We start from the raw sequence: 27,894 nt of genomic DNA, 5'->3' as shown, positions 1-27,894 counted from the left end.
CGGAGCACTTTACTGTGAGCATTTGTTTTGTTTGACAGAGCAGAGCAAGATGCAGCTGAGGCCAGGTGCTAAGGCTCTGAGGCTTTCCTAAATGTATGTGTATATTTTTAAATTTTACTCACATTTTCAGAGCCTGGAGTTTTGAAGTCTAAGTGGATGCAGGGGGACTGTAGGGATGTTTGATCTGTAAACCTTTTCTGGGCAGGGATTGTGTCTACTTAAACTATCATTGATTGACAAGGAAATTGAGAGAAGCCAGAGACTATTTAAGGTAGGAGGAGTGGAAGGGGAAGGGGGCATAGTAATAATTATGGTATTTATTAAGTGCTTACTATTTGTCAAGCACTCTTCTAAGCATTGGGGTAGATACAAGTAAATCAGATTAGTCACAGTCCCTGTCCCTCATGGGGTTCACAGTCTAAGTAGGAAGAAGGTTAGGGATTGAATCCCCCACCTTTTACAGTTTTTCCTTTTACAGGAAAATGAGGCACTGAGAAGTTAAATGGTGGAGCCAGGATTACAACTGAGCCCCTCTGACTCCCAGGTCTGCTGCCCCTCCCCAAAGAATACAATAAAGGTGGACAAATGCAAAGACCTTGCTAAGTTTGCTCCAGTCTAGGCTTACTTGTCAATCAAGCAATAGTTTTTATTGACTGTCCACTGAGTGCAGAGCCCTGTTTTAAGCTCTTGATGGCAGGTGCAGCTGGCAACCAGAAAAATGGAGCCCGGAAGACCTTGGTTCTAATCCCGGCTCTGCCCCTTTTCTACTCTGTGTTCTTGGACAAGTCGCTTAACTTCTTGGGCTTCAGGTCCCTCATCTTTAGAATGGGGATTGAGACTATGAGTCTCATGTGGGACATGGACCTGTCCAACCTGATTACTTCATATCTACCTCAGTGCTTAGAACAGTGCTTTGCACATAGAAAGTACCTAACAAATACCATAGGTAAGAAAAAAATGAGGAACAAGAGCAAATGGTAGAGAAGGAGAGGGATATGGAGAAGGAATGGGAAGGGAGTGTGTCTACCAACTCTGTTACATTGAACTCTCCAAAGTGCTTAGTATAGTGCTTTGCACAGAGTAAGTGCTCAGTAAATACCATTGATTTAAAATGAGCACTGCTCAAGAGACAGGAAGTAATGAAAAAGAGAGGTAATCAAAACAATCTGAGAAAAGAACGGAAGGAACAGTTTGCTTAGGTGTATGTTTGAATTTATTGATGTCAAGTGGTTGGAGAGTTTTGGGGAGGAATTTTTCTCAGGACCTGCTAGATTGGGATCTCTGGCCAAAACACTTTGTCCTAGCTCTCGGTTTATTCATCCATTTATGGAATACACCTGGAAGAAGGAAGGAAGAGGTTTTAACCCCCATCTTGAAGTTGAGGAAACCAGGCCCTGAGAAGTGAAGTGACTTCCCCAAAGTCACCCAGCTAGCAATTGGCAGAGCTGGGGTTAGTACCCAGGACCTCTAATTCTTAGGCTCGGGCTCTTTCCATTTTGGATTATAGTAGGCCTCATGAGTGGTACGACTGGTAAAGGAAGCTGTTTGTTGAGGATTGCAAGGGGTGAGGCTTGCCCCGCAACTGCCACCTCCCCCAACAGAGACAGTCCACTTCATTAAAATCACATCTCTTCCAAGAGACCTCCTGGACTAAGCCCTTATTTCCTCCTCTCCAACTTCTTTCTGTCTCAACCTTGCAATTGGATTTGCACCCTTTATTCACCCCTCCATCAGTCCCACAGCACCTATGTATGTATCCGTCTTTTATTTATTTGTATTAATATCTGTATTCATTCTTTCATTCATTCATTTAATTGTATTTATTGAGCACTTACTATGTGCAAAGCACAGTACTAAGCACTTGGAAGACTACAGTATTACAAATAGACATATTCCTGCCCACCATGAGCTCACAGTCTAGAGGGGGAGACAGACATTAATATAAATAAATCAACCAATAGATAAATAATGAATAACCTTCTAGATTGTAAACTCGTCGTGGGCATGGGGTATGTCTAGTGATACTGTTATATTGTACCTTCCCAGGCTCTTAGTATAGTGCTGTGCACACAGTAAGCGCTCAATAAATGAGATTGACAGTTCCATTCTGGAGGAATGTAAATCTGACCTTTGACTCCTCCTCTAGTAATAATAATAATAATAATAATAGTATTTGTTGGGCATTTACTAATTGCCAGGCACTGAACTAAGTGCTGGGGTGGATACAAGTCAAAAAGAAATCATGGGTTCTAATTCTGGATTTGCCATTTGTCAGCTGTGTGAATTTGGGCAAGTCACTTCATTTGTCTGTGTCTCAGTTACCACACCTGGAAAGTGGGGATAAAGACTGTGAGCCCCACCTGGGACAACCTGATAACCTTGTATCTTCCCCAGGGCTTAGAACAGTGCTTGGTACGTTGTAAGCGCTTAAAAATACCATCATTTTTATTATTATTACAAGCAAATCAGATTGGACATAGTCCCTTTCCCACATGGAGCTCATAGTCTCAGTCCCTCTTTTGCAGATGAGGTAACCGAGGCACAGAGAAGTGAAGGGACTTGCCCGAGGTCACACAGCATACAAGTGACAGAGTTAGGATTAGAACCCATGACTAGGCTTTGGTATAGTAATAATGATATTTAAGCGCTTACTGTGTACCAGGCATTGGGGTGGATACAAGCAAATCAGGATGGACACAGTCTCTGTCTCACATGGGGCCCTGACTCAATCCCCATTTTATAGATGGGGTAACTAAGGTACAGAGAAGTGAAGTGACTTCCCCAGAGTCACACAGCAGACAGTTGGTGGAGTTGGGATTAGAACACATGACCTTGTGACTCCCAGTTCCATGCTGTATCCTCTGTACCAGGCTGCTTCTCTACAGCCAGGATCCTGGGTAGATGGGTTCACCCCCAGGCAACTTGGACTTCCCAGATGAGAGTTCTCAGAAAAGGATTCCTTGGGGGTGATGTTGCCTTTTGGTTCTAAACCTGTGTGTTGTATAGTTGCTGCTCAGTGAAGAAGTCACCTGTTAGCCTCAGTTATTTAGGGTTTGAGTGTGGTTAAAGATTGGAAAACAGCACCATGTATAGCTTGATCAGCTAGAGAAGCTACACCCAGAAAGCCTCCTTTAGTCCTGAGGTTAAGGAGGTAGCCTTGATTGGGGGCTGAAGAGATCCTTGTGGGCAGGGAATGTGTCTGTTTATTGTTATACTGTACTCTCTCAAGTACAGCGCTCTGCATACAGTAAGTGTTCAGTAAATAAGAGTAGCTGAACTATGAGCAACTCTTCAAATCTTTGTTAGTCTCTTCATGTCTGAGTTGGATCCAGAGGCTGGTTAAAGCTAGGAGACGGTGACAGGGACAGCCAATGTAATGAGATTTCCCAGTCTTTTACCAAGAGAAGCAGCGTGGCTTAGTGGAAAGAGCCCAGGCTTGGAAGTCAGGGGTTGTGGGTTCTAATCCTGGCTCTGCCACTTATCAGCTGTGTGACTTTGGGCAAGTCACTTAAATTCTCTGTGCCTCAATTACCTCATCTGTAAAATGGGGATTAAGATTGTGAGCCTTACATGGGACAACCTAATTACCTCATATCTTCCCCAGTACTTAGAACAGTGCTTGACACATAGTAAGCACTTAACAAATACCATCATCATCTTCAAGAGTGCCTGAGCTCTGAGCCCCATTCTTTTGGCATCTATTTATTTTAATTTCCCAAATCAGTGCCCCAGCAGTTCAGGTTCCATCTGTTGTTGACAACAGCTCCCCCAGGCCTGCAGGTCTGGAGCTGAACATTCTGAGGGGCTTGATTTAGGGAGGAGGCAGACACCCAAGTCTGAATTGTAAAGCTTTGTTTATTTAATTGGAATCACCCTTAAGCTTCAGCTTTTAGACCCTCTTCAGGCAAACATTGAAACGGTGAATCACTGGAAGCCATCTTTCCTAGCAAGTTGTCACAAGCAGGGCCTGAAGAAGTGTTTGTGTGAGTGGGGGAGGAGGGGGATATTTAACAAGAGACCAGGAGTGGGAGGGCATAAATCAATCTGGGGGCCAGTACAATAAACTTGTAAAGCCAGGCTAGAAGCTGTGAGCAACCCCCAGGAAAAGAAAGGGTAGTGGGTTGCTTCCTGGTTGAAGTTGTCACTTGAAAAAGGTTTATACCTCCTTCTCTGCCTCCTGACCCCTTCTTTCCCCCCAAGCTTCCATGCCCAGGCAAGACCTTGGATGTAGGTGCTGCTGTCTTAAAGCAGCATGGTGGAGTGGAAAGAGCAAAGGCCTGGGAGTCAGGTCTGATTCAAATCTTGGCTCTGCCCTTTGCCTGCTGTGTGACCTTGGGGAAGTCACTTCACTTCTCTGGGCCTCAGCTACCTGATCTGTAAAATGAGAATGAAGATTGTGAGCCCCATTTGGAGCAGGGACTCTGTCCAACCCAATTTACTTGTATCCATCCCAGTGCTTAATACAGTGCCTGGCACATAGTAAACGCCTAACAAATACCACATTTATTATTATTGTCATAATTGTTCGTTCATTCAATCTTATTTATTGAGCACTTACTGTGGGTAGAGCACTGTACTAAGTCTTAGGAGCGTACAATACAATAAACACATTCCCTGCCCACAGTGAGCCTATTTAGACTGTGCGCTCTGTGTGGGACAAGGACTGTTTCAGATCTGATTATCTTGTAACTACTCCAGCACTTGGTTCAGTGATAGGCACAAAGTAAAAACTTAGCAAATGCTGCCATTAAAAAATAAAAAGAAGAGGTAGCAGGGCTGTGGTGTTAGCAGCTTTGCCAGTGTTGCTGCTTAAAGGGAGAAAGGTGGACCCTGTGTTGTATATGTACATATATTCATAACTATAATTCTAATTTTTGTTAATGACATATATCTATATAATTCTATTTATTTATAATTATGCCATTGATGCCTGTTGACTTGTTTTGACATCTGTCTCCCCCCTTCTAGACTGCAAGCCCATTGTGGGCAGGGATTGTCTCTGTTGCAGAATCGTACTTCCCAAGCACTTACTACAGTGCTCTGCACAAAATAAGCGCTCAATAAATACGATTGAAAGAATGAATGATTGGCCTGGGGGCTGCGCAGAGGAGGGAGAGTCCATCCCCTCTAGGTGGTTAATGACCCTCCCCCCAACCCATCATTGTTATTATCACTGTTATCCCCAGAGCCGCTTCTGGACTGGACCATACATCTCTCCCTCGACAAAGATCCGCCCACTCCTGGGAGCGTCAACATCGACAAGAAGTCTGGGACTCCCCCTTGTAGCCCACTCTCTGCTGCCCTCCCCCGCACTCACCCCAAGTCCGCACATGCCGTCCCAGTGCTTTTTCGGCACGCCATACCCAGCTAAACAGCTTCTGCCACAGGCTGGGAGCAGGGTGTGTGTATTAATGACAAAGCCATCAGCACTCTCCTTTCATTTCCTCCTCCTCCCCCTTGCTTTCCTCCTCCACCCCCACTGTGGGCTAAAACAAAGACCCAAAGGGAGTGAGGTGCTGTTTTAGACTTCATTTTGGGGAGGGGCTCGATGGAGGGGGAGGTAGTTCCCTCAGGCCACAAGTCCTGACCCTCCCTAGACCATTCAGGGTTTTAAAATTTATGCCAAATGAAGGCGTTGTTAAGTACATGTCACTAATTCGATTTTGGCATGCGCTGTATGAAACTCCACTCCCTTTGTGGGTTAAGTGCTTAAGATTGATTTAATTTTGGATAAAGTAGTTGTACGTTTAGACTGGATAGGGCAACATTTAGGGGGAAAAAAAGACAGTTTGGTGAATGTTGGGTGTGTTTGGAGCAGAGATTAAAAAAAAAAATTCATTTTCTCGACCAATATGAAGTGAGCATCTGCTTGTTAAAAATCTCTATTTAATGGCTGCTTTTCCTTTCTCTCCCCCTCTCCTCACCCTCTCCCCAACAAGTAAATATAGCAGACCCCGCTGCCCTCGGCTTCATCATTTCTCCCTGGTCTCTGCTGCTCCTGCCATCCGGCAGTGTTTCGTTCACGGATGAAAATGTTTCCCATCAAGACCTGCGAGCGTTCACAGCCCCCGAGGTTCTCCAAAACCAGTCGCTGTCTTCTCTCTCGGATGTTGAGAAGGTAACTCTTGTTTACTTAGAAACCAGAGGGGGCAGCTGAAGAAATAAGTCTCTCTCTGGGTTCATGGTGGGAAACTTTCCTCTATACACACCGTCATCCCCGCTACCATAGATTTACAAATGAATACTCCGAATGAAGTAGAAAAACTACATTTGTTACATTATTTTGCTTTTATGATTTGTAACTCTTCGCTAAATTTTAAGTTTATTCAACTACACAGAGAAGCAGTGGATAGAATACGGGCCTGAGAGTCAGAAAGTCATGGGTTCTAATCCCAGCTCCGCCACTTGTCTACTCTGTGACCTTGGGCAAGTCAGTTCACTTCTCTGTGCCTCAGTTCCCTCATCTGTGAAATAGGGATTAAGACTGTGAGCCCCATGTGGGACAGGGACTGTGTCCAACCCAATTATCTTGTGTCTTCCCCAGCGCTTAGAACAGTGCCTGCTGTATAATAAGTGCTTAACAAATGCCATTATTATTAATTAATTAAGAAAACACTATCAGCCAGAAAGTGATGGGGATTTCAGACCTTAACAGGCATTATTGCCTTGCAGTCATGATGATCTCTGAGTCTCACTCCTCACTACGTTAGGCAGGAGCAACCTTATTTCAGTTTTCCCATCCTCCAGTCCCCAAGGCTAAGTCTGAGCCAGCAATTCACAGAGGAGTCAAGTCACTGGATTTTTTGTTTGTGAGTCCTACCCAGCCAGTGGGCTTTTTTAAATTAGGAAACATGATGCTGTGTACGAATGTCATGATATTTTGTTAGTTCAGATAATTGGAGGTGTATATCTCCCTCCAATTCCTAAAGGCTTTCATTTAGTGTAAGTATAAGAGCACTACAAAGGACATCCTTTAGGTGGGCCAGGACTGAAGAATCCCACATTGATTGGCCTTTTCAGCCACACCTGCACTCATAGGTAAACTTCACCCTCAGTGCTGTTTTCTTTGAAAGCGAAGGACAATTTTATATATATTTTTCCCAGGGCTAAAGTATATCACTTGCTAGAAAGGCAGTAATTTCAGCATAATTACACAGTTTAGGAGTTTCAGTAGCATTATTGTGACTGACCCTATTTCTGTAGCTACTTTCTCTTCCTGTTTTGTCTCCTCTGGAGATCTAAGGTACTCTCCCAAGCGTTGTGTGCTCTGCACACAGTAAATGTTCAGTAAATATGATTGATTGAAAGATTAGAGTGCTTTTGATAGAACTTACCTTTTTTGACACTTAATCAGTAGTAGTTATTGGAGTGGGAAGGGAACTTGTTTACCAACTCTGTTATATTTACTGTCCCATGCCCTGCATTCAGTCAGTGGCATGGCCTAGTGGAAAAAGAATGGGATCAGAAGATCTGGGTCTAATCCCAACTCCACCACTTAACTGCTGTGTGACCACAGGCAAGTCACTTTATCTCTCTGTGGCTTAGTTCCCTCAACTGTAAAATAGAGATTCAAATCCTGTCCTCCCTCTTAGACTGTGAGCCCCATATGGGACAAGGACTGATTAGTTTGTATCTGTGCTAGGGCTTAGAACAGTGCTTGACATATAGTAAGCATTTAACAAATACCATAATTAGAATTAATTATTATGCACTTCAAACCCCACTGATTATAAGGTCCTTCTGAGCAGGGAGCATATCTTGTGATTCTGGTATACTTCCTAACACACTTGATTCTGTTGCATTCAACAGACAGTAAATAGCATTACTTCTCTACTACTGATTGAGGGACTATAGATTCCTAAACACTGAAGGGCCTTTACATAATTTCCCAGGTTTTTTTGTTTCCCAACTGAATCTTCTGTTGAAGCTCAGACTCCCCTTTGGATCATCCACTTGCCAACCAGCAAGACGTACAGCTTGGCTTAGTGGATAGAGCACGGATCTGGGTGTCAGAAGGATCGGGGTTCTAATCCCAGGTCAACCATGTTTCTGCTATGTGTCCTTGGGCAAATCACTTATCCTCTCTGGGCCTCGCTAACTCATCTGTGAAATGGAGATTGTGACTGTGGACCCCATGTGGGACATGATGTGTGTCCAACCTGATTAGCTTGTGTCTACCCCAGCATGTAATACAGTGCCTGGTACATAGTAAGCACTTAACAAATATCATAAAAAACCCCCAACTAAATAGAAATAGTCATCATCAGCAAATTCATTTTTTTTGAACATTCAAGAGTGTGTGCCTATTTTCAGTTTCTTTGTGATGTATGAAGCAAACTCTCATCATACAAAGCATATTAGTTAATCAGTGATGAAAAGTAGTTATTCCCCTCTCATTCAGAGGAGATGAGAGAGATGGTTCCCCCACCCATTTTTAAATAATGCCTTTTTCTATATTTCAGGAATCTGTCAAAAGAATCTTATTACAAATACATCTTTATTTTTAGCATTCAAAAGTAATTTTGTGAAGCAAATTTAGTTAACAATCACATGAAAACTAAAAAGCCAATAGTAAAATGGATAAATACACAATAAGCCTATGTGTATTAAAACAAACTGCTGCAGTCCCGTTGTAGGCAGGAGACATTTCATATTAAGGGGCAATCTTTTTAAAAGTGGAAAAAAACCCACATTTTATTATCGTTAATATCAATAAGAAGCTACTTGGCATAGTGAGTAGAACACGGGTCTGGGAGTCAGAAGGACCTCAGTTCTAATCCTAGCTCCTCCACTTGTCTGCTGTGTGACCCTGGACAAATGGCTAAACTTCTCTGGGCCTCAGTGACCTCATCTGTAAAACAGGGGTTAAGACTGAGAGCCCCATATGGGATATGGATTGTGTCCAACCTGATTTGCTTGTATCTACCTGGCAGTATGCCAGGTATACAGTGCCTGGCATATAGTAAGCATTTAACAAATACCATGGAAAAACAAATAGAAATAAATCCTGTTGGATTCATTCATTGATTGATTCTGGGGTCAGGGAAGAGAAGTGGTGATCCTGTGAGAAGAGGATCTGTTAGCCAGTTGTGTTGCTCCCACCCCAAATACTGAGCTCCCCAGCTATTGCCTCTGGGGCCCCACCTACTTTATCAGGACACAGCTTTCCTACAGAGCAGTGCCTGCTGGGGTTTGAAAGAGTGAGTCTGATCCCTTGATAGGCAAGGAATAAATCTGATTGTTTAATCTGACTGTTTAATTCTTTCTCGGTAAGTAAAATAAATCTCGGCCTTGGAGACGCCTGTTCTCTGTTCCAAAACAGAGACAGTTTTCTCCAACCGGCAATAACTTAAATACGGCTGTTTTGGTCCCCTGCAGGTTTGTAATCAAACATCTGCTGTGTGCTTGGCAATATGAAACAGAAGTAAAGACCAAGTGCTACCCTCAAGTAGCTTACAGGCTGGGGAGGGGCGAAGATCTAAAAGCTCACATAGTAGGCTTTTACAACCCAAAGCTTTTCTTCCTGAAGAAAGAATACCTTGTGGGGATGGAGAACAGAACTCCTTGGCTGTGGAGAGGAAGAGAGAGGAGGTAGGAGGAGTTTGGATTGCACCCCTTTAGGAGAGTCACATTCACCGTTGAATATTTCCTGCAGAAGTCATCAGCTCCATAACTCTGGCATTTTGCTAGGAGATAGTTTAATTTCCCTCAGCTTTCCGAAAACTCCAACAAACTGTAGTGTGAAGGGTTTTTTTAAACGTACCTACCAACTCTATTTTATTGTTTAACAAATACCATAAAAAACTACTTTAGTAATCGTATCTAGTAAGTGCTTACTTTGTGCAGAGCACCGTACTAAGCACTAGAAAAGAATACGCATTTGGAAATTAGACACGGCTCTTTGTCACTCAGGTAGCTCGTGATCTGAAAAAAAAAGGGGGAGACAGAACTGTCAGCAGACCTAAGGAGAGAGGAATCAAAACACCAAGACAATTTAAAGACGAAAACAAATATCAGTAGGGCACTGTGACTAGAGGGGCAGTATTAAGAACATTTTATGCCTTGGAACTTTTTGTCTTCCATCTGGGATACCACCTTAATGTTCTGGTGTTCTTAGCAGTCGAATGGGTGGGCTTCCCCATTTGGACGTTTAGGGGATTACTGCTTTTGGTACAGTGTTCCTTTTTGAAATCAGGTCATGGCTGAAGGGCACTGAAACAGAAACAAATTTTAGTTTGTAATCCCCTCTTAAGGCACAATGAAAGGGTTCACTTACTCTCTGGATTTAGTACTGCATTCCTGACAAACCAAAGAAACGGCACATTTTCAATTTTGTGTTGAAGTGGTAATTAGGAGAGGATCTATTGCTAATTCCAAATTCTTTCCAAAAGCCTACTACACACTGTTCCAAAAAGAAGGAATTCAGATTATAAATATAATTGGGTTTTTGCTTTGGGTCTCTTCTTAACTCCTGAAAAGAATTTCATATGCTGTGACAAATAAAATTTAAGTATTTAAGAGGGACAGCTCAACTTGTGAGATGTCTAATATTAGTACTTACATCACTGACCATATTTTAGTCTTTCAAGTAGTATCAACTAGTTTATACTTTTTGCCACCTGGCAGTAATTATTTGGGCATTAAACAAAAGTTTGACAGGGCTAATATTTGAATACACTACCCTTCTGACACATTTTACTCTCGAAGCACCTTAAATGTTATCTATTTTGTTGACATGTTTTTTAATATGTGTTTCTCCCTTCCAGACTGAAAGTTTATGGGTAAATGGGTGGCAAACCAATGATAGCTTTACAATCAAAGATGTCACAGGATGGCTTCCAGTGGTTCATGTGAAACCATCACTGACCATAATGAAGAGGTAGAAAACTGCAAAATATAATTGCTGAGAAATGGAAAGTGTGGCCTGAAACAGAGTTTTAATTACTTTTATTTATCCAAATAAGTATAACATATGTATTACAGTTTACATGCTGCAGTCAACACCTTAATTCCCTAATCTCCCAAACCTGTCTGGAGTATGACCTGCCAATAATGACACCTTAAGCATGGTGTAATAATAATGTTGGTATTTGTTAAGCGCTTACTATGTGCAGAGCACTGTTCTAAATGCTGATACAGAGTAATCAGGTTGTCCCACGTGAGGCTCACAGTTAATCCCCATTTTACAGATGAGGTAATTGAGGCACAGAGAAGTGAAGTGACTTGCCCACAGTCACACAGCTGACAAGTGGCAGAGCTGGGAGTCGAACCCATGACCCCTGACTCCGAAGCCCAGGCTCTTTCCACTGACCCACGAAACCTCATTTTCGTGGTACCACACCAACAACCAATTATGCATTAAATGCCTTGAGTGTACAGAGCAGTAGTAGAAGCAGCATCACAATAGTGGGAGTCAGAAGGTCATGGGTTCTAATTTTGGCTCTGTCACTTGTCTGCTAGTGACCTTGGGCAAGTTGCTTCATTTCTCTGTGCCTTTAGTACAGTGCCTGGTACATAGTAAGCGCTTAACAAATACCATTATTATTATTATTTGGTTCTAGGGTTGTTTCAATGAAATTTATGTAGAACACATTGACAGTGTCCTCAAAGAACAGGGAGACAACCTGCTCAAGAAAATCCCATTTCTGGTAACCATAATGATAATAAAATGAAAATGGAGCCACTTGAACAGTGCAGAAGGTCAAGAATAGTCTCTTCTGGCTATGCCAGAGTTTCTTCCAATTCTTGTCCATCTTGCCACTCCCTGGTTAAAGTGGATACTCATACCATACCAGGAGGTCTCAGCCTTCGCCTGTCACCTCTGGGGAAATCCACCTCCTGTGCGTTCCTTATTTTTATCAGCTAACTGATCATTCTTGACAACGGTGCTTAGTATCGAGTTCGAAAGTGTACTTGGTTTGTAGCCAGTGCGTAAACGTTGGTTGTAACATTCTAATTGAGAATTGAATGGAAAAAGTGAGACGCAGCGTGGCCTAGTGGATAGAGTACAGGACTGGGAGTCAGAAGGACCTGGCTCCACCACTTGTCTGCTGTGTAACCAGGGCAAGTCACTTTACTAGTCTGTGTCTATTACCTCATCTGTAAAATGGGCATTAAGACTGTGAGCCCCATGTGGGACAGGGACTCCGTCCAACCGGATCAGCTTGTATCCTCTCCAGACCTTAGTACAGTGCCAGGAACATAGTAAACGTTGTACAATACAATTATTATTATTACTTTCTAGTTCAAAAATGTACTTGGTTTGTAGCCAATGCTCTAATGTTGTTTGTAACATTCTAGTTGAGAATTGAATGGAAAAAGTGCTCTTCAGAACACTTGGCTAGCTCACAGAACCCATTTGAATGTGGTACTTTAATGTAGATCCAATAATAAGAAAAAGAGTCACAAGGAAATGAAAGTTCTAAATGTAATGGACATAATATTCCTTTTTTTTTTTACTCTGGTACTTCTTTTTTGTTTTTAAATGAAAAACCAAATTGTGTGTGGTTTTTTTTTTTTAAAGTTCTAATGTAAAAAGACTAGGAATGTTTTCATTTAATGGTACTTATTAAGTAACTGTGTACCAAGCACGGTACTAAGCACTGGGGGTAGATACAAGACAAACAGGGAGGACAGAGTCTCTGTCCCACATGGGGCTCACATGCTAACAAGGAAGGAGGAGGTTTTAACCTCCATTTTGCAGGTGAGGAAACTGAGGCACAGGAGAAGTAAAGTGACTTGCCCATAGTCACACAGCAAAGTGTTGGAGCCGGGTTTAGAACCCAGGTCCCCTGACTCGCAGTCCCATGCTCTTTTCCCTGGGCCATGCTGCTTCCCTTCAGACAAATCCTGGAAAGTTATCATAAGCAAAGCCTAGCATTCTTTGTTTCAAATTTTCTAACCTTCACTGTATACTGAGTTAATTGATATGTGTCTGTATGCCTAAATGATGTTAATAAGGGAGTAACTACCAAATGGAAATAAACTCCAGCATTTTCATTTGTTGATGCTGCTTCCTCTATTATTGAAGAAGCCCTGAGGGAATCTTTCCTGGTTTGTTTTCAGGTCTTTACCTCTCCTGTCGTTAACTTGGGGTGGTGCCTTTTTAACCTGGTTTGACCCATTACCTTGTTATATTGTACTCTCCCAAGCACTTAGTGGAGTGTGCTGCACAAGGTAAGCGCTCAGTAAATACAACTAAGTGACTTGAGGTTCAGAGTGAAAGATCAGATTCTGGGCCCATAGAGGCAGTTGCTGATATGTGGCCCATCTGAAATGGGGGTGAGATTCTCCCCCAGATAGGGAACCCTTTCTCTAAGCTATGGGGACACCCCTCAATCAATCAATCACTGATATTTACCGAGTTCTTACTGTGTGCAGAACACTGTACTAGAGCTACAGTATTCTGTCCGTAGATGTAAAGTCGATATGGGCAGGGAAGATATCTGCTAATTCTGTTATATTGTATTCTCCCCTGTGCTTAGAACAGTGCTCTGCACATACTAAGCACTCAATAAATATTAATAATGATAATAATAATGGTACTTATTAAGTGCTTAAAAAAACCTGTGGTATTTAAGCACTTACTATGTGCAGAGCACTGTTCTAAACGCTGGGGGATACAAGGTGATCAGGTTGTCCCATGTGAGGCTCACAGTTTTAATCCCCATTTGACAGATGAGGTAACTGAGGCACAGAGAAGTGAAGTGACTTCCCCAAGGTCACACAGCTGACTAGATTAGAACCCGTGACCTCTGACTCCTAAGCCCTTGCTCTTTCCACTGAGCCACGCTGCTTCTTGGGAATAAACACTGAGCCACGCTGCTTCTGCCAGTGCTTAGTATGCCAAGCACTGTTCTAACAATTGATTAAGCATTTGGCAGTAGAGTAAGCACACACAATCTCCTTCCACATCCGAGCCCGCACACTCCCCTCCTCTGTTGCTAACCTTCTCACTGTGCCTTACTCTCGCCTATCCTGCCGTTGATCCCTGGCCCATGACCTACCTCTGGCGTGGAACACCCTCCCTCCTCAAATCCACCACTTCATCACTGTGCCCCTTCCTACCTCACCTCACTTCTCTCCTTCTCCAACCCAGCCACTTACTTCACTCCTCTAGTGCTAACCCTCTTGTCGGGCCTCCATGTTGCCTGTCTCATGGCCAAACCCTGGCCCTCATCCTGTTTCTGGCCTGGAACATACTCCCTCTTCAAATCTGCCAGTTAATCCCCCCCAACCTCCTCAGAGCCTTACTGAAGGCACATCTCCTCCAAGAGGCCTTCCCAGACTGAGCCCCACTTTTCCTTATCCCCCCCCCCTTCTGCATCACCCTGACCTGCTCTCTTTGCTCTTCACCCCCTGCCCCAGCCCCACAGCACTTACGTATATATCTGTAATTTTATGTATTTATATTGACGTCTGTCTCCCCTTGTCTAGACTCTGAGGTCGTTGTAGTCAGGGAATGTCATTGTTGATTGTTGCATTGTACTTTCCCAAGCACTTAATACAGTGTTCTGCACACAGTAAGTTCCTAATAAATTTGACTGAATGAATGAACACTATGTGCCAGGTACTGTACTAAGCACTGACTTGGAAATAAGCAAATCAGGTTGGACACAATCCCTTTGCCACATGGGGCTCACAGTGCTAATCCCCATTTTACAGATGGGGTAACTGAGGCACGGAGAAATAAACTGACTTGCCCAAGGTCACAGCATACTCTCCCAAGTGCTTAGTACGGTGCTCAACACATAGTAAGCACTCAATAAATACCATCGATTGATTAACAACCAGGTCCTCATCAGCTTTTATTAATCATGCCCCTGATTACTAGGCATTTACCATCTATAATACAGATAATCACTGCAGACAAAAAAAGTCTTCAAAATTCACCCACAAATAAATTCCCATGGCACCTGAATGAGAAAAAAAGTAATTATATCCATTTTAATCTGATCCTGCTGCCTGACTTGCTTTTCAGGTCTTGGACATATGGCCACTAATTAGCTTAGGAAGTAGATGACCGTTATCTGGGTCATATCCACTGTGCTTCTTTTTTTTCTTTGTCCGTTCCATCCTGGAAGAAAATGTATTGACCATGTTACTTATTTGCATTTGCATAATCCTCCTTCCTGTGCATGACCTCCCTCCTACACACATAAGGCTATGATCATTCTGTGGCCATTCATCAACCCCATGACCTGGACCGATGGTGTGAATTAGGCCAGTGATACTGCATTCATGTAATTACAGTCTTGTTCAGTGGCCTCTTTGTGTTCTGCTGGTTGTCCCAACAGTAGAAGGTCTTTGTTTTTGGTAGGTTATGAAGCATTTGGATATGGACTCATCACCATGTCTGTCTGGGGCTAGTTTCGGAGCCTGTCTAGAGCTCTGAAAGGGTTCACTATTCTTGGGTTTTTGAGGTGGGAGAGAATCCAAGTAATTTAGGAAGGAGAAACCTAGATTCTTATTGCGCACAGGAAATAGGTTCTGAGAATTGGGCCTAGAGTTTCTGCAGATTGAGGTGTCTGTCTAGACAGATTTCTCTTAAAAGATTTCATAAAGATGTCTCCTCCTCTAGACTGTGAGCTCAGTGTGGGCAGGAAACGTGTCTACCAGCTGTGTTGTATTGTACTCTTCCAAGTGCTTAGTACAGTGCTCTGCATAAAGTAAGCACTCAGTAAGTACAATTGATTGATTGAATTGTAAAGTCATTCATCTGCAACAATAGTTTTTTTCCCCCAATAAATCCATCTCAGATTTTAGAGATCCTGGAGATGAATTATGAGGAAGTTTTCTAATTTGGAATGGATTATGAAGGAAAAATATGTTATTCTCCCAGATTACAATTCCAATGAGAGATTAGTAATGTCTGATTTTTTCTGACAGAATGTGGCTATAGTTAATATTTGAGGTCTTCCTTTCTGTTCTTTTTAAGCAGGAGAGTTTATGGAGATAGATGGTAAATAATGCTTTTTCCACCTTGTTTCTGAATTCAGCATCCCAAGACAGCAATTATAGAGTGATGAAATTGCATATTAAAAGATCGCTGCTGTTATTTCAGGCATTTTCAAAATTCAATTTGCTGAAGTTTGTAAAGAAAATTGACAAAAAGAGCTGGTCACGGTTAGCTTATTTACTATACAAAGATGTTATCTGCTTTGGATTGTCTAGAAGTTTAATAATGTTATTATGGGTTTACTACATGCCAAACACTGTACTAAGCACTTGGAGAGAAACAGTACAATCAAACAGATACTGCCCCTTTCCCACATAAGGTTCACAGTCTAAGCGGGTTGGAGAACAGGTTTTCAATCCTTATTTTCTGGATGAGGAAACTGAGGCACAGAATAACCAAGCGATTTGCCCAAGGTCACACGGCAGGCAAGAGGTAGAGATTAGATTAGATCCCATATCTGCTGACCCCCGGCTCAGAGGGCTGAGTGCTTTTTTTGCCCAACAGTCATTTTAGAGTCTGAGAAATTTTAATTTATCGAGTATTCTGTAAACTAAATGGCTATTTGGATTTTAACACAAACCTCAGGCTGAGGTTTTCACTGTACTTTTAAAAAAAATTCCTTTACTCCATTCTCACTTCTCTACTATGAATGGTAAAGGAATAGAGTTGAAGTTGTGTAGGTTCATTCACTCAGGATACGTATGGTACTTCATTTGCCTGTCTGAATTGGGATTGTCTCTCTCTATTGCTGTACTGTACTTTCCCACGCACTTAGTACAGTGCTCTGCACACAGTAAGCACTCAATAAATACAGTTGAACGAATGAATGCATCTAAGGAAATTGTTTTAGTGCAATATAGTGAACAATACATCTGTTAATTCCTTATGAGTTTATGTTCTCTAAATAATGTGTTCATGATTTTAAGCACTATATATTTACTATAACCTGTTTAGTATTCTTAATCATCACCTAATTGAGAAAATGAAAGAATATGTAATTTCTCATTTTCTTTTGCCAGCTGGTGACATTCAGGTATTGTGTCAACTTACAATTTTGATTCCCCACCACCAAAATGACTGGGATTTTTGCTTTGTTCATAGATACATATTTATTCACTTGGCATGACACTCTACTGGGGAGCTGATCATGAAGTTCCTCAGAGCCAGGTAAATCACATGTTTTTTTTATTAGAAAATTTTAGTCAGCCTGCCTGTTGTACTGTTCTTTCGTATTTTAAATGGTCTATTAAGGTGAGCCTTCGGTGTGGCCTTCAACAGTTACATCAGAGTAGTAAAACCTGAAGTTCCTATAAATTTTTCATTTGAAACTTCTTCATTCTCAGTAGTTCACAGTGACAAAGAGTTACCATAAACTTCTTCGTACTTATGAGTTAATGATGACAAAGAGTTACTATAAACTTCTTCGTATCCATTAGTTAATGGTGACAAAAGAGTTACTGTGGTAGATTCCTGATGACTTGAGTAGTTCTCACTGTGCTTTTCAGGCACTCTCAATCCTGTTGTAATCCTTACTGTTCTAATCAGACCACATAGAGAGGAGGGAGCAAGACATAGTTTACCTGATTCGTAGTGACTAGGCTCAATTGCCTTTGTGCAGAGCAGTCACAGATGCCAAATTGAGGTCATTGTCCCATAAATTTTTTTCGAAGGAAAATTTGGTCGTCTGGGCCAATTCAGAACTGTATTAGTTCTCCTAAACCAATTTTGGTTCTCAAATAAACCTGTTTGGCCTAGCCTCTCCTTGGGTGACCACTCACTGCTTCTTTTCCAAAAAGAACAATTACGAAAGCAAATACTGAAATTTGAGTTTTCTTACGTAGGTTGTCATAAAGTCTGTCTAGTCATCTCGACCTCTAGGAAAAGAAATGATGCTGTCTTAAGGTTAGTAATTCCTGGCCTAGTTGTCCAAGGCCAGAGATAAAGAAATACCTTATATTTGAACAGACTTTAAACTATATTCCTGTTCTTGGAGAAACTGTTTGAGCAGTCGTAGTTTAGGAAGAAGAGAGGACTTGAGCCTGCTGAGTGGGCTCTGAGGGTTATGAGAAAAGCACTAAGACTGCAAAACTGTTTTCCACAATGGGTCCCTGAGCACAAGGGCTATTATTCAATCCTGTTTACTGCTCACCATTCAAGGATTATGGCAGTATTTGAAATATTATTCTCAATTCCTCCACCACTTTTGGACAGGCATTTTTGTGCAATGTTAGGTCATCGCCTTCCGAGTGAATCAAGAGCAATTTCACCCCCCTTTCTTAAATCTCAGAGCATTCATTAGCTATCATTCGATTCTTCAAAAAAGGAATTTTGCACAATCCTGATTTTAAATAAGTCAAGATAATTTTTGAGCATGGTATACAAAACTGTCGATAAAAGGAAACAAGGAAGAACATCATCTTCTATTCTCATTTTACATCAGGAATGTTCCGCATCTCTAAGTACTAGATGAAGCTATTAGAGAAAAGGAGAATTTAAATTCTCATGAAAACCCTTTACCAGAAGAACATAGTGCAAAACCCTGTCATTAATTTAATCCGTGAGTCTTATCCAAAAAGAAATAGAATAAGTCTCTTTGGCATATTGATTGGCAGAGTGGAAATGATAGAGAAATGAAGCGTGCAGCGACTTGAGCCTGAGAAGCATTACACATATGGGGCATGCAATAGTGGGATAACACCCACCTTTGGCTCCAGGTGGAGGAGAAGTGAAGACAGCTGGCCAAGAGTTCTCCAGTATCAGTGAAGTGGATTTAGCTAACAGGTTTAGGCATCTTGGAGCCTACACTGTGCTCATAATATGGAAAAAACAAGCAACATGACCTAGTGGAAAGAGTATGGGCCTGGAAGAAAGTCATGGGTTCTAATCCCATATCTGCCACTTGTCTGCTGTGTGACCTTGGACAAGTCACTTAATGTCTCTGAGCCTCAGTTATCTCATTTGTAAAATGGGGAATGAGACTGTGAGCCCCATGTGGGACAGGGACTGGGACCCATCCGATTTGCTTGTATCCACCCCAGCGCTTAGTTCAGTCCTGGCACATAGTAAGCACTTAATAAATGCTATCATTATTCCTGTAGACTGTAAGCTTGTTGTGGGCAGGGAATGTGACTGTTTATTGTTCTATTGTACTCTCCGAAGCGCATAGTATAGTGATCAGCACACCGTAAGATCTCAATAAATATGATTGAATGAATGAAGTGAAAGAGTATAATACATAGCTCACTGATATGTGTAAATGTTAAAGATGGATGTGTGTATGAATGTATGTACACACAGACACACACAAAGGAAAGTTTGTACTTAACAATGTGCATTTTATAATTTTAATATTTAAACTCCTAAGAACAGTGTTAATTTTTCTGTGATTTTTCATTTGCCAAGAGAGGTTTTAGAGAGCCTCTGTTGGCATCATCCCAGTCTTTTTTTAACAGAATGCGATCTTCACTGCTTTGTCCTCAGCCCATCAAGCTCGGCGACCATCTGAACAGCATATTGTTGGGCATGTGTGAAGATGTCGTTTATGCCCGAGTTTCAGTCCGCACGGTCCTGGATGCTTGCAGCGCCCACATCAGAAACAGCAACTGCGCCCCTTCGTTCTCCTATGTGAAACAGCTGGTGAAACTTGTCTTGGGAAGCCTTTCTGGGGTGAGCCAGAGATCCTGTCTGTACCAGCACCCCAACAAAATAGTTGAGATACAGGGCCAGTACATCCATTGGTTTCTCTAGGGGATTCCTTGAATGTTCTGACACATTTCAGCCCCACTTGCCCACACTGGTTGATTTCTCTGTCTGTGGTTGTCGTCTTCAAATATGGAGGACAAATGTGTATTGCATAAGATAGCTATTTCTTAGGATATGAGAGAAGACATTGTGAGGTGTAAATGACTATTTTCCTAGGAGCATCCGTTCCTGCCCCTTGAAATAGTCCTTTGTTATCCGTATTAGCATACTGCATAATGGTGAACCTGTTTGAATAATAGTGCCGTATTCTGATTTATTCTTGAAAAGACTTTTGTGTCATTTATTAGCCTAGAATATTTACGTGGAGGAGTGGATGCTTTCTAGTCCTGGCTTTACCATCAAATTGGTGAACACCATAAATAGGTGACATAACATCTCTGCTCCTCTTTTCCCACCATAGAATGTACATATCAACACTTCCCACCCATCATTTAGAAAACTCCTGGGTGATAAATGACATGTTAATGAAGGGTTTGGGGTACTTTGAAAGGTTCTCATTATGAAAATGCCAGAATCGGTGGATTTCTTGGTACCTTGCTTCTCAGGATTTGGACCTGTAAATTTGATGCTCTTTTTACCTCATTGGGCAGGAGGAAAAAGAAACAGACTTCAGTGTCCCCTTAAAGAATGACAATCCCTTAAGGGTAGAGCTGGTTAAGCCCTTTCATAACCTGTTAGACAGGGAACTAGAAACCAAGCAAAACACATCAGAAGGCTCTTAAAAGAGGTCCCTTGTGGGAAAAAATTGTAATAGTCATGTTGTCCTTCATATTCGAGGATGACGCTATTAACAGTGAGGATCCATCCATGAGTAAGATTGTGTTTAAAAAGACTGAAGTGGAATTGACACTGAAAAATAACCACTGCACAGACATAACATTGCCCATATTATTTAAGCCCTTTTTAAATGGTATTTGTTAAGTGGTTACTCTGTGCCTGACACTGAACCAAAGTTGCTATTTTGTCAAGGAGATTATTTAAAGAAAAGGTTTGTCTTTGTGATGAGGATTTTCTCTTGCAATCACCAGAAGAAAGTGTAGTGCTTCAAATTTGTGTTGGTTAAATGTTTTTCTTTTAATTGATGAAAGCCATGATAAATTTTTTGTTACCCTCTGTATCCCAGTGGAACTCATTCTCGCTACTTTGCTTTAATCCAATTCACTGCATTTACCTATAAGGAGAAGCAGCGTGGCTTATTGGATAGAGCACGGGCTTGGGAGTCAGAAGAACCCGGGTTCTAATGTCGGCTCAAACATTTGTCTGTTCTGTGATCTTGAGCAAATCACTTCACTTCTCTGGGCCTCTCAGTTCCCTCAACTGTAAAATGGGGATTAAGACTTTGAGCCCCATGTGGGACATGGATGGTGTCCAAACTGATTAGATCATATCTACTCCAGTGCTAAACCTGGCATGTATTAAGCACTTAATCACCATTTTTTAAAAAACAAGTAAATGATGTTGAGAATGAGCTGAACACAAATGTGACAGCAAATTGCACATATCTTACTCCCTGTAGGGAAGAGATTCTGATCACTTCAGAGGGATGTCTCACTCTGCCATTTCGACCAAACTAGTTTTGTCCTCTTAGCATAAAGATTGCTAGTTCAAGTAGTCATCGATTTCTGCCTTGCTTGGGTACAGGAGGACCAGCCCTCCAGCAGCAGCGAGCAGACACTGCAGCCTGATAGAAGTCAAGCCATTCGGGACCGACTGAGAGGAAAGGGACTCCCAACAGGTAAGAGCATTAAACTCGTGTTGCAGTTTTAAACTCAACTTCATTTTCTGCTTTGCCTAAAAGAGAGCCCCATAAGAAACAAAATCTGGTGCAACACACTCAATTTGCTCTCCTAGCATTCATTTTCAAGGCCCTCAACCAACTTATATATGCTCTCTTCACACACTACTCCATAGCTTGCTTTTCTCAAACGAACCACTAACTGTACCCTGCTCTCTCCCTTCCCGTCCACCCCAAATCTGACTGACTACCTTGCTCTCCATGGTCATTGCCCCCTCCACCAAATCCTACCTCCTCCAAAAAGCTTTTCCTGATTAATTTCCAGCACCTTGACTCATACAGCAAATCACCAGCTCTAACTCTGAAAGATCACTCTAGCTCTGAGACCTTTATTTATATCCATCCTGAGCAGTCTTCTGTTTGTGTTAACTGTACTTTTAACTTCTTACTCTTATTACTCTATTTGTAAATACTGTTTGGCCATCTCCCCTATTAGCGTGTAAGCTTCATGTAGGGAAAGATTGTGTCGCTCTTCTGGTTTATATTTCCCAAATAGCCTGCATTACTTAATAAATATTCTTACTATTGCTGCTACTATTACCACACATGGAAAATGACTTGGAAATATGCCTGGGAGGAGGGGAAGCTAATGCAGACATCTCAAGGCTAGAGAAAAAAGGTTAATGGAAATGAAATCACTGGTGGAAATATTGATGCTGAGGGAGTTATTAGCCTTTTGGGTTGGCACTACCAACCCCCCCCCCCCCCCCCAACCCTCTCTGGCCCCCACGGTTCCTATCTGTCTCCCCCGATTAGACTGTAAGCCCGTCAAACGGCAGGGACTGTCTCTAGCTGTTGCCGACTTGTTCATTCCAAGTGCTTAGTACAGTGCTCTGCACATAGTAAAGCGCTCAGTAAATGCTATTGAATGAATTGAATGAAGAGAAAGAATCAAGGGAGAAGTGAACAACTGAGAGTTGGTGATTCCAAGGTGTATTCTAGCAGTCCAAACATTATGGTAGAAAATGAGGCTGGAGAATGGGAACTCTCAGAATTTAGTCAAAAAAAACAACAGCAGAGCAGTTGCAGGTGATAAGACAGTGCGTTGTTCTGTGCTGCTGCTGCTGCTGCTGCTTCTGCTGCTGCTTCTGGAGAAGCAGCGTGGCTCAGTGGAAAGAGCATGGGCTTTGGAGTCAGAGGTCATGGGTTCGAATCCCAGCTCGGCCACTTGTCAGCTGTGTGACTTTGGGCAAGTCACTTAACTTCTCTGTGTCTGTTACCTCATCTGTAAAATGGGGATGAAGACTGTGAGCCCCACGTGGGACAACCTGATTCCCCTGTGTTTACCCCAGCGCTTAGAACAGTGCTCGGCACATAGTAAGCGCTTAACAAATACCAACATTATTATTATCATCATCATCAGTGGTATTTATTGAGCAATTACTAAATGCTTGGGGGAGAGAGTAAAATACAGCAGAGTTAGTAGACATGTTCCCTGCCCACAAAACAAGTTTAGAGTCCAGACACAGGCTTCGAAGAATGGAGAAACTTTTTTTTTTCTGGGGGAGGGGGAGTCCACTTGCTGCTGCTATTCTCCACTCCCCAAAAAGAATAGCTCACTTTTGACACCCCAGAAACAGTCTCTACCCTGTAAGTTCGTTGTGGGCAGGGAATGTATGTAACTTCCTTATATTGTTAGATTTTCCTCTCTCAAGTGCTTAGTACTATACACACAATAAGCACTCAATACCATTGATAGATAAATTGATACATAGTAAGCACTTAACAAATACCATTGGAGGTGCAGTGTAGTCCAGTGGATAGAGCACCGACTGGGGAAAGTCATAGGTTCTAATCCCCACTCTGCCATATGATGTGTGACCTTGAGTAAGTCACTTCACTTCTCTGGGCCTCAGTTACCTCATCTGTAAAATGGAGATTAAGAGTATGAGCCCTAATTGGGACAAGGACTGTGTCCAGTCCAACTTGTATCTTCCCCAGTGCTTAGAACAGTGCTTGGCACATAGTAAGCATTTAAGAAGTTCCAGAATTATGTCATATGAAGATCATTTCTCCCCATCTTACTTTGTGTGCTCGTCCCTGTGATGTTCTCAGTGTATCACAGAACACCCAGTGTACTTCACTCTACAGGCAACTGAGAAAGGGTTATTCAGAGCAGACCCCAACTAATCACAGGCCTTGAAGCCGCTGACCAAAAACCCGGTATCCAGCCAGGCTTTTCAGAGCCAATTGTTTTCGTTGGCCATAGTTTTCTTCCTTTTTTTTTCTTTTTTACAGCTGCAATCTCACCATTGGTTTGTTTATCATGTTTTTCAAAGTAAATATGAAAAGAATAAAGGAAAATGCCTTTCTGCTTGAGCACAATTCATTTGAAACTGATAGAAGACAAATATTAGTAAATGCTGAGATAAGGTTCAGGGTGGGCCTGGCTCATATGGAATGCATTTTTCACTACAGTTCATTTACCTGTTAACTTTGCTGGGTGTGAAAAGTAATTTAACAGGAGAACTCTGCACTATTTGCATGGTGCAGTTTATCTAAAATACTGCTAAATTCTTTATTGCATGTATATTTACTTTACCTTGACAGATAATACTGTGTCCATTTGCAGCAATTTAATTTGCTGATTATAAGTTGATTGCCATATGTTAATGTGCCCAGTTCAATCCATAGTATTTATTGAGTGCTTACTGTGTGCAGAGCACTATACTAAGTGCTTGGGAGATGTCAACATAATAGAGTTGGCAGACACGTTCCATGCCCACAACGAAAAAGCCAACATTATTGTCTAGCGGGTGAATCTGGGATGAGTTCAGGGAGAAGAAAGATCTTTGTGATGGGAGTTTGCTATTGAAGAAGATGATCTGTAGTGATTTTTATTGTAATCATTATCCTGAAGTTCTCTGTCACTGAATGTCCACACCTATGAGAGAAAGACTGAAAAATTTGCCATAGAACTGAATGTTCTTAGAATGTAAGCCTCAGAGTTCTGGACTGTGTTACCTCTATGTTCTGTACAAGGTTGACACAATTCAGCAAATATGGATTGAAAATGAGCAGTGGCTTCCCTACTTGTCATCAGGTGAATTGAGAGATTTATTGACCTTATAAAAATACGGAAAATTTTGAGGATGAAAAGCTGTGTAAAAGTGAATTTTAAAATATATCCAGGATCTCTTTTGTTGCATAAGTTTGCAAATAGAGAGGGTCTGCATAGTTTTACAAGTCATCTCTTTAGATTTTGCTGGTGTATTTTGATTTAATTTGTCTTCTGGATTTCCTTAGGAGCCACATGGTCAATTTCAAATAAGTTGAAGTCTATATAGGAGCATAATGAAATTTTTATATTACAAACATTTTGCAGTGCTAAATTGGGTCTATTTAAAATATAAAGGTTGCTAATGATTTGAACCTGTAAAGTGATTTTATAGTATATTAGAATATACTTCATAAAATCAAAAGGCTAAAGTTCCCGTATTAACAATATAATAATTGTGGTGCTAGCTGCTTACTGTGTGCCAAGTACTGTACGAAGAACTGGGGTAGATACTAGATAAACAGTTCCCACATGGGGTTCATAATCTAAGTAGAAGGGAGAACAGGTAGAGACTCCCAGCTTTACAGGAGAGGGAACTGAGAAACAGAGAAGTAAAGTGAATTGTCCAAGGTCACATAGCAGGTACATTGTGAAGCCGGGATTAGAACCCACGTCCTCTGACTCCCGGGCCCAGGATCTTTCCACTGGGTCATGTGTCTTCCCATTCTGCAGATAATAGTGGGCATCAGGGACTCTGTGTGAGCAGCTCAGAGTGCTTGTATCAGAAGAGGTGGTTCTCTTTTTTCAGAGAGGAATTAGATGCTTATTTTGAGAATTCAAGAAAGAGACTGACATCATTTCTACCTTTGAGAATTGGTGCTCTCACTCTGAACCTCTTCTGATATCGCCTCCTTTTTTTTTTATATTGTTAAGTGGCCAAGCACTGTTCTAAGCACTGGGGTAGATACAATTTAATCAGGTTGGACACGGTCCCTGTCCTACATAAGGCTCACAATCTTACTCCTCATTTTACAGATGAGGTAACTGAGGCACAGAGAAGAAAAATGACTTGCCCACAGTCACAAGACAGACAAATGGCAGAGCTGGGATTAGAACCCAGGTCCTTCTGAATCCCAGACCCGTGTTCTATCCATTAGGCCACACTGCTTCACATTTTCCTTCTTCTTACTTGTGAAGACATTAAAAATCTCTATTGCTGCATACCTTATAATAGCCCTGCCAGTCCAGTGAAAAGAATACTGTCCTAAAAATTTGGGTTCCTGTCCCGGTTCTGCTGTACCTTGGCTAATGAAGGCAAAGACGTCACATGCCTTTGGTGATATGCTGCATCCCTTCCCTTCTGCTTGCCTGTTGCCCCAGCACGAGCATAACATAACCCCCTCTAGATGGTAAGCTTGTTGTGGACAGAGAATGTGTCTGTTTTTTGTTGTACTTTCCCAAGCACTTACTACAGTGCCCTGCACACAGTAAGTGCTCATGCCATTGAAAACCCATGTTATAATACGAATGCCCTGAGCTAATCTGTGACCATGCGTACAACTATATTTTCCAACATCTCGTCATGTTTGCCCAATAGACAAGCATTGTCAGAAGAATGATTTTGTTTGCCAGCGGAATTCTTTGTAAAAAGCGTAGTGGAAACTTGCATTGTGGAAGAACTGACTATTTTCAGCAACCCGAATAATGCAAATTGAGTAATTTTCAAATTGCCCTACTGCTGGTCCAATGGAAAGAGCATTGCTCTGGGAATCAGGAGTGCATAGTAATAATAATAATAATAACTATACTTTCTAATGTTTACTATCTGCCAAGGGCTGTTTTAAGTGCTGAGGTAAATCCATTCATTCATTCATTCGTATTTATTGAGTGCCTACTGTGTGCTCAATAAATACACTGTACTAAGCACTTGGGAGAGTACAATAAACAATAAACAGACACAATCCCTGTCCATAGTGAGCCTACAGCGTAGAGGGGAGGACAGACATTAATATAAATGAAGAAATACAAGATAACCTGTTCAGGCATGGTCCCTGTCACAGATGGGATTCACAGTCTGAGGCGGGAGGGAGAACAGATATTTCATCTCCTTTTTACTCATGAGGAAACTGAGACGTAGATAAGTTTATTGCCCTGCCCAATGTCACACAGCAGGCAAGAGCATTAAAATCTAGGTCCCCTGACTCTTGGGCCTGTCATCTTTTCACCAGGCTACCACAGCTTGGATTATTTTTCTCAAGCTACAATCTAAACTCATTCCCTCCCCTTCACCGAAAAAAGCCCACATAACTCTTTCATCTGTGATCTTGGGCTTCAAGCCTCTCCGTCACCTGGTTCTCTCATGCCATGTGACAAACCTGCATAGGCTTTTTGAGGAAAAGGGGCATGTTTTTATTTTTCCTTTTATAATTGTTCTCCATGCCTTGTTCAGTGATCTGGACATCATCAGAGCCTTCTCAGTGTAGAGCAGTGCTAAGGTAACTTGTGGGAAGACTTCCTGAGGAAGAAATCTCACCTTCCATGGTTAAAATAACTGTCACCTACTTCGTTTTGGCTTCTTATTTTCAAGACTGTTTTGATATCTACTTTCAACAAGAGCTTCATATCTCCGGCTTTATTATTTTTAAAAAAATTTTTGTGGTACTTATTACATGCGTACTACGTGTCCAACACTGTTCCAAGCATGGGGATAGGTATCAGTTAATTAGGTCAGACATAGTCCCTGTCCTTCAAGGGGCTCACAGTCTAAGTAGGAGGGAGAACAAGTATTGAATCCCCATTGTACAATTGAGGAAACTGTGGCACAGAGAATGAAGTGACTTGCCCAAGGTCACACAGCAAACACTTGACAGAGCCGGGATTAGAAGCCAGGTCCCCTGATTCCCAGGCCTGTGCTCTTTCCACTAGGCCACAATGTTTCCCCAGGCTTTATTTAAGGACTTTGTACAATTCAAAACCAAAGGTTGGAACCTGTAGTTCCTCTTGGTAGTTGCACTATACGAAAGGCAACTGGTGATTAGAATGATATCATCATTGAGAAAATTAGTAGGTTGAGTCTCCATCCCATTCCCTCCTTGTGTCTGAGAGCCACATATTGAAGAAGAAAACCTCCCTGAGTCTGACACATTGTAATTTTAGAGGATTTGCCAGTAACTGGAAAGAGCACAGGACAAACAAGAACTTTGGTGAATTTATAATTGCACATCCACTTTAATAATAATGCCAATAATTGTGGTATTCTTTAAGCATTTACTATGTGCCAAGCACTGTACTAAGTGCCGGGTAGATCTAAGATAATCAGGTCCCAAATGGGGTAAGCAGTCTACTAAGTAGTTTGGAAAACAGCTAATGCATCCCCATTTT

General features: G+C 41.8%; 1 protein-coding gene across 8 annotated transcripts in view; it reads left to right on the top strand.

Moving 5' to 3' along the window:
• PTPN13 (protein tyrosine phosphatase non-receptor type 13) overlaps positions 1 to 27,894 on the top strand; it is a 148,705-nt gene that overhangs the window by 31,230 nt on the left and 89,581 nt on the right. For all 8 annotated transcript variants that reach the window (XM_029076672.2, XM_029076674.2, XM_029076675.2 and 5 more), the window contains exons 3-6: positions 5,940 to 6,118; positions 17,060 to 17,125; positions 19,439 to 19,624; positions 21,362 to 21,455. In XM_029076672.2, the coding sequence (XP_028932505.1) occupies positions 5,940 to 6,118; positions 17,060 to 17,125; positions 19,439 to 19,624; positions 21,362 to 21,455 (525 nt within the window). The remainder of the gene's footprint in view (positions 1 to 5,939; positions 6,119 to 17,059; positions 17,126 to 19,438; positions 19,625 to 21,361; positions 21,456 to 27,894) is intronic.

Source organism: Ornithorhynchus anatinus, chromosome 12 (assembly GCF_004115215.2).
Source record: "Ornithorhynchus anatinus isolate Pmale09 chromosome 12, mOrnAna1.pri.v4, whole genome shotgun sequence".
Lineage (NCBI taxonomy): Eukaryota > Metazoa > Chordata > Mammalia > Monotremata > Ornithorhynchidae > Ornithorhynchus > Ornithorhynchus anatinus.
This window is presented reverse-complemented; position numbering and strand designations above follow the sequence as displayed.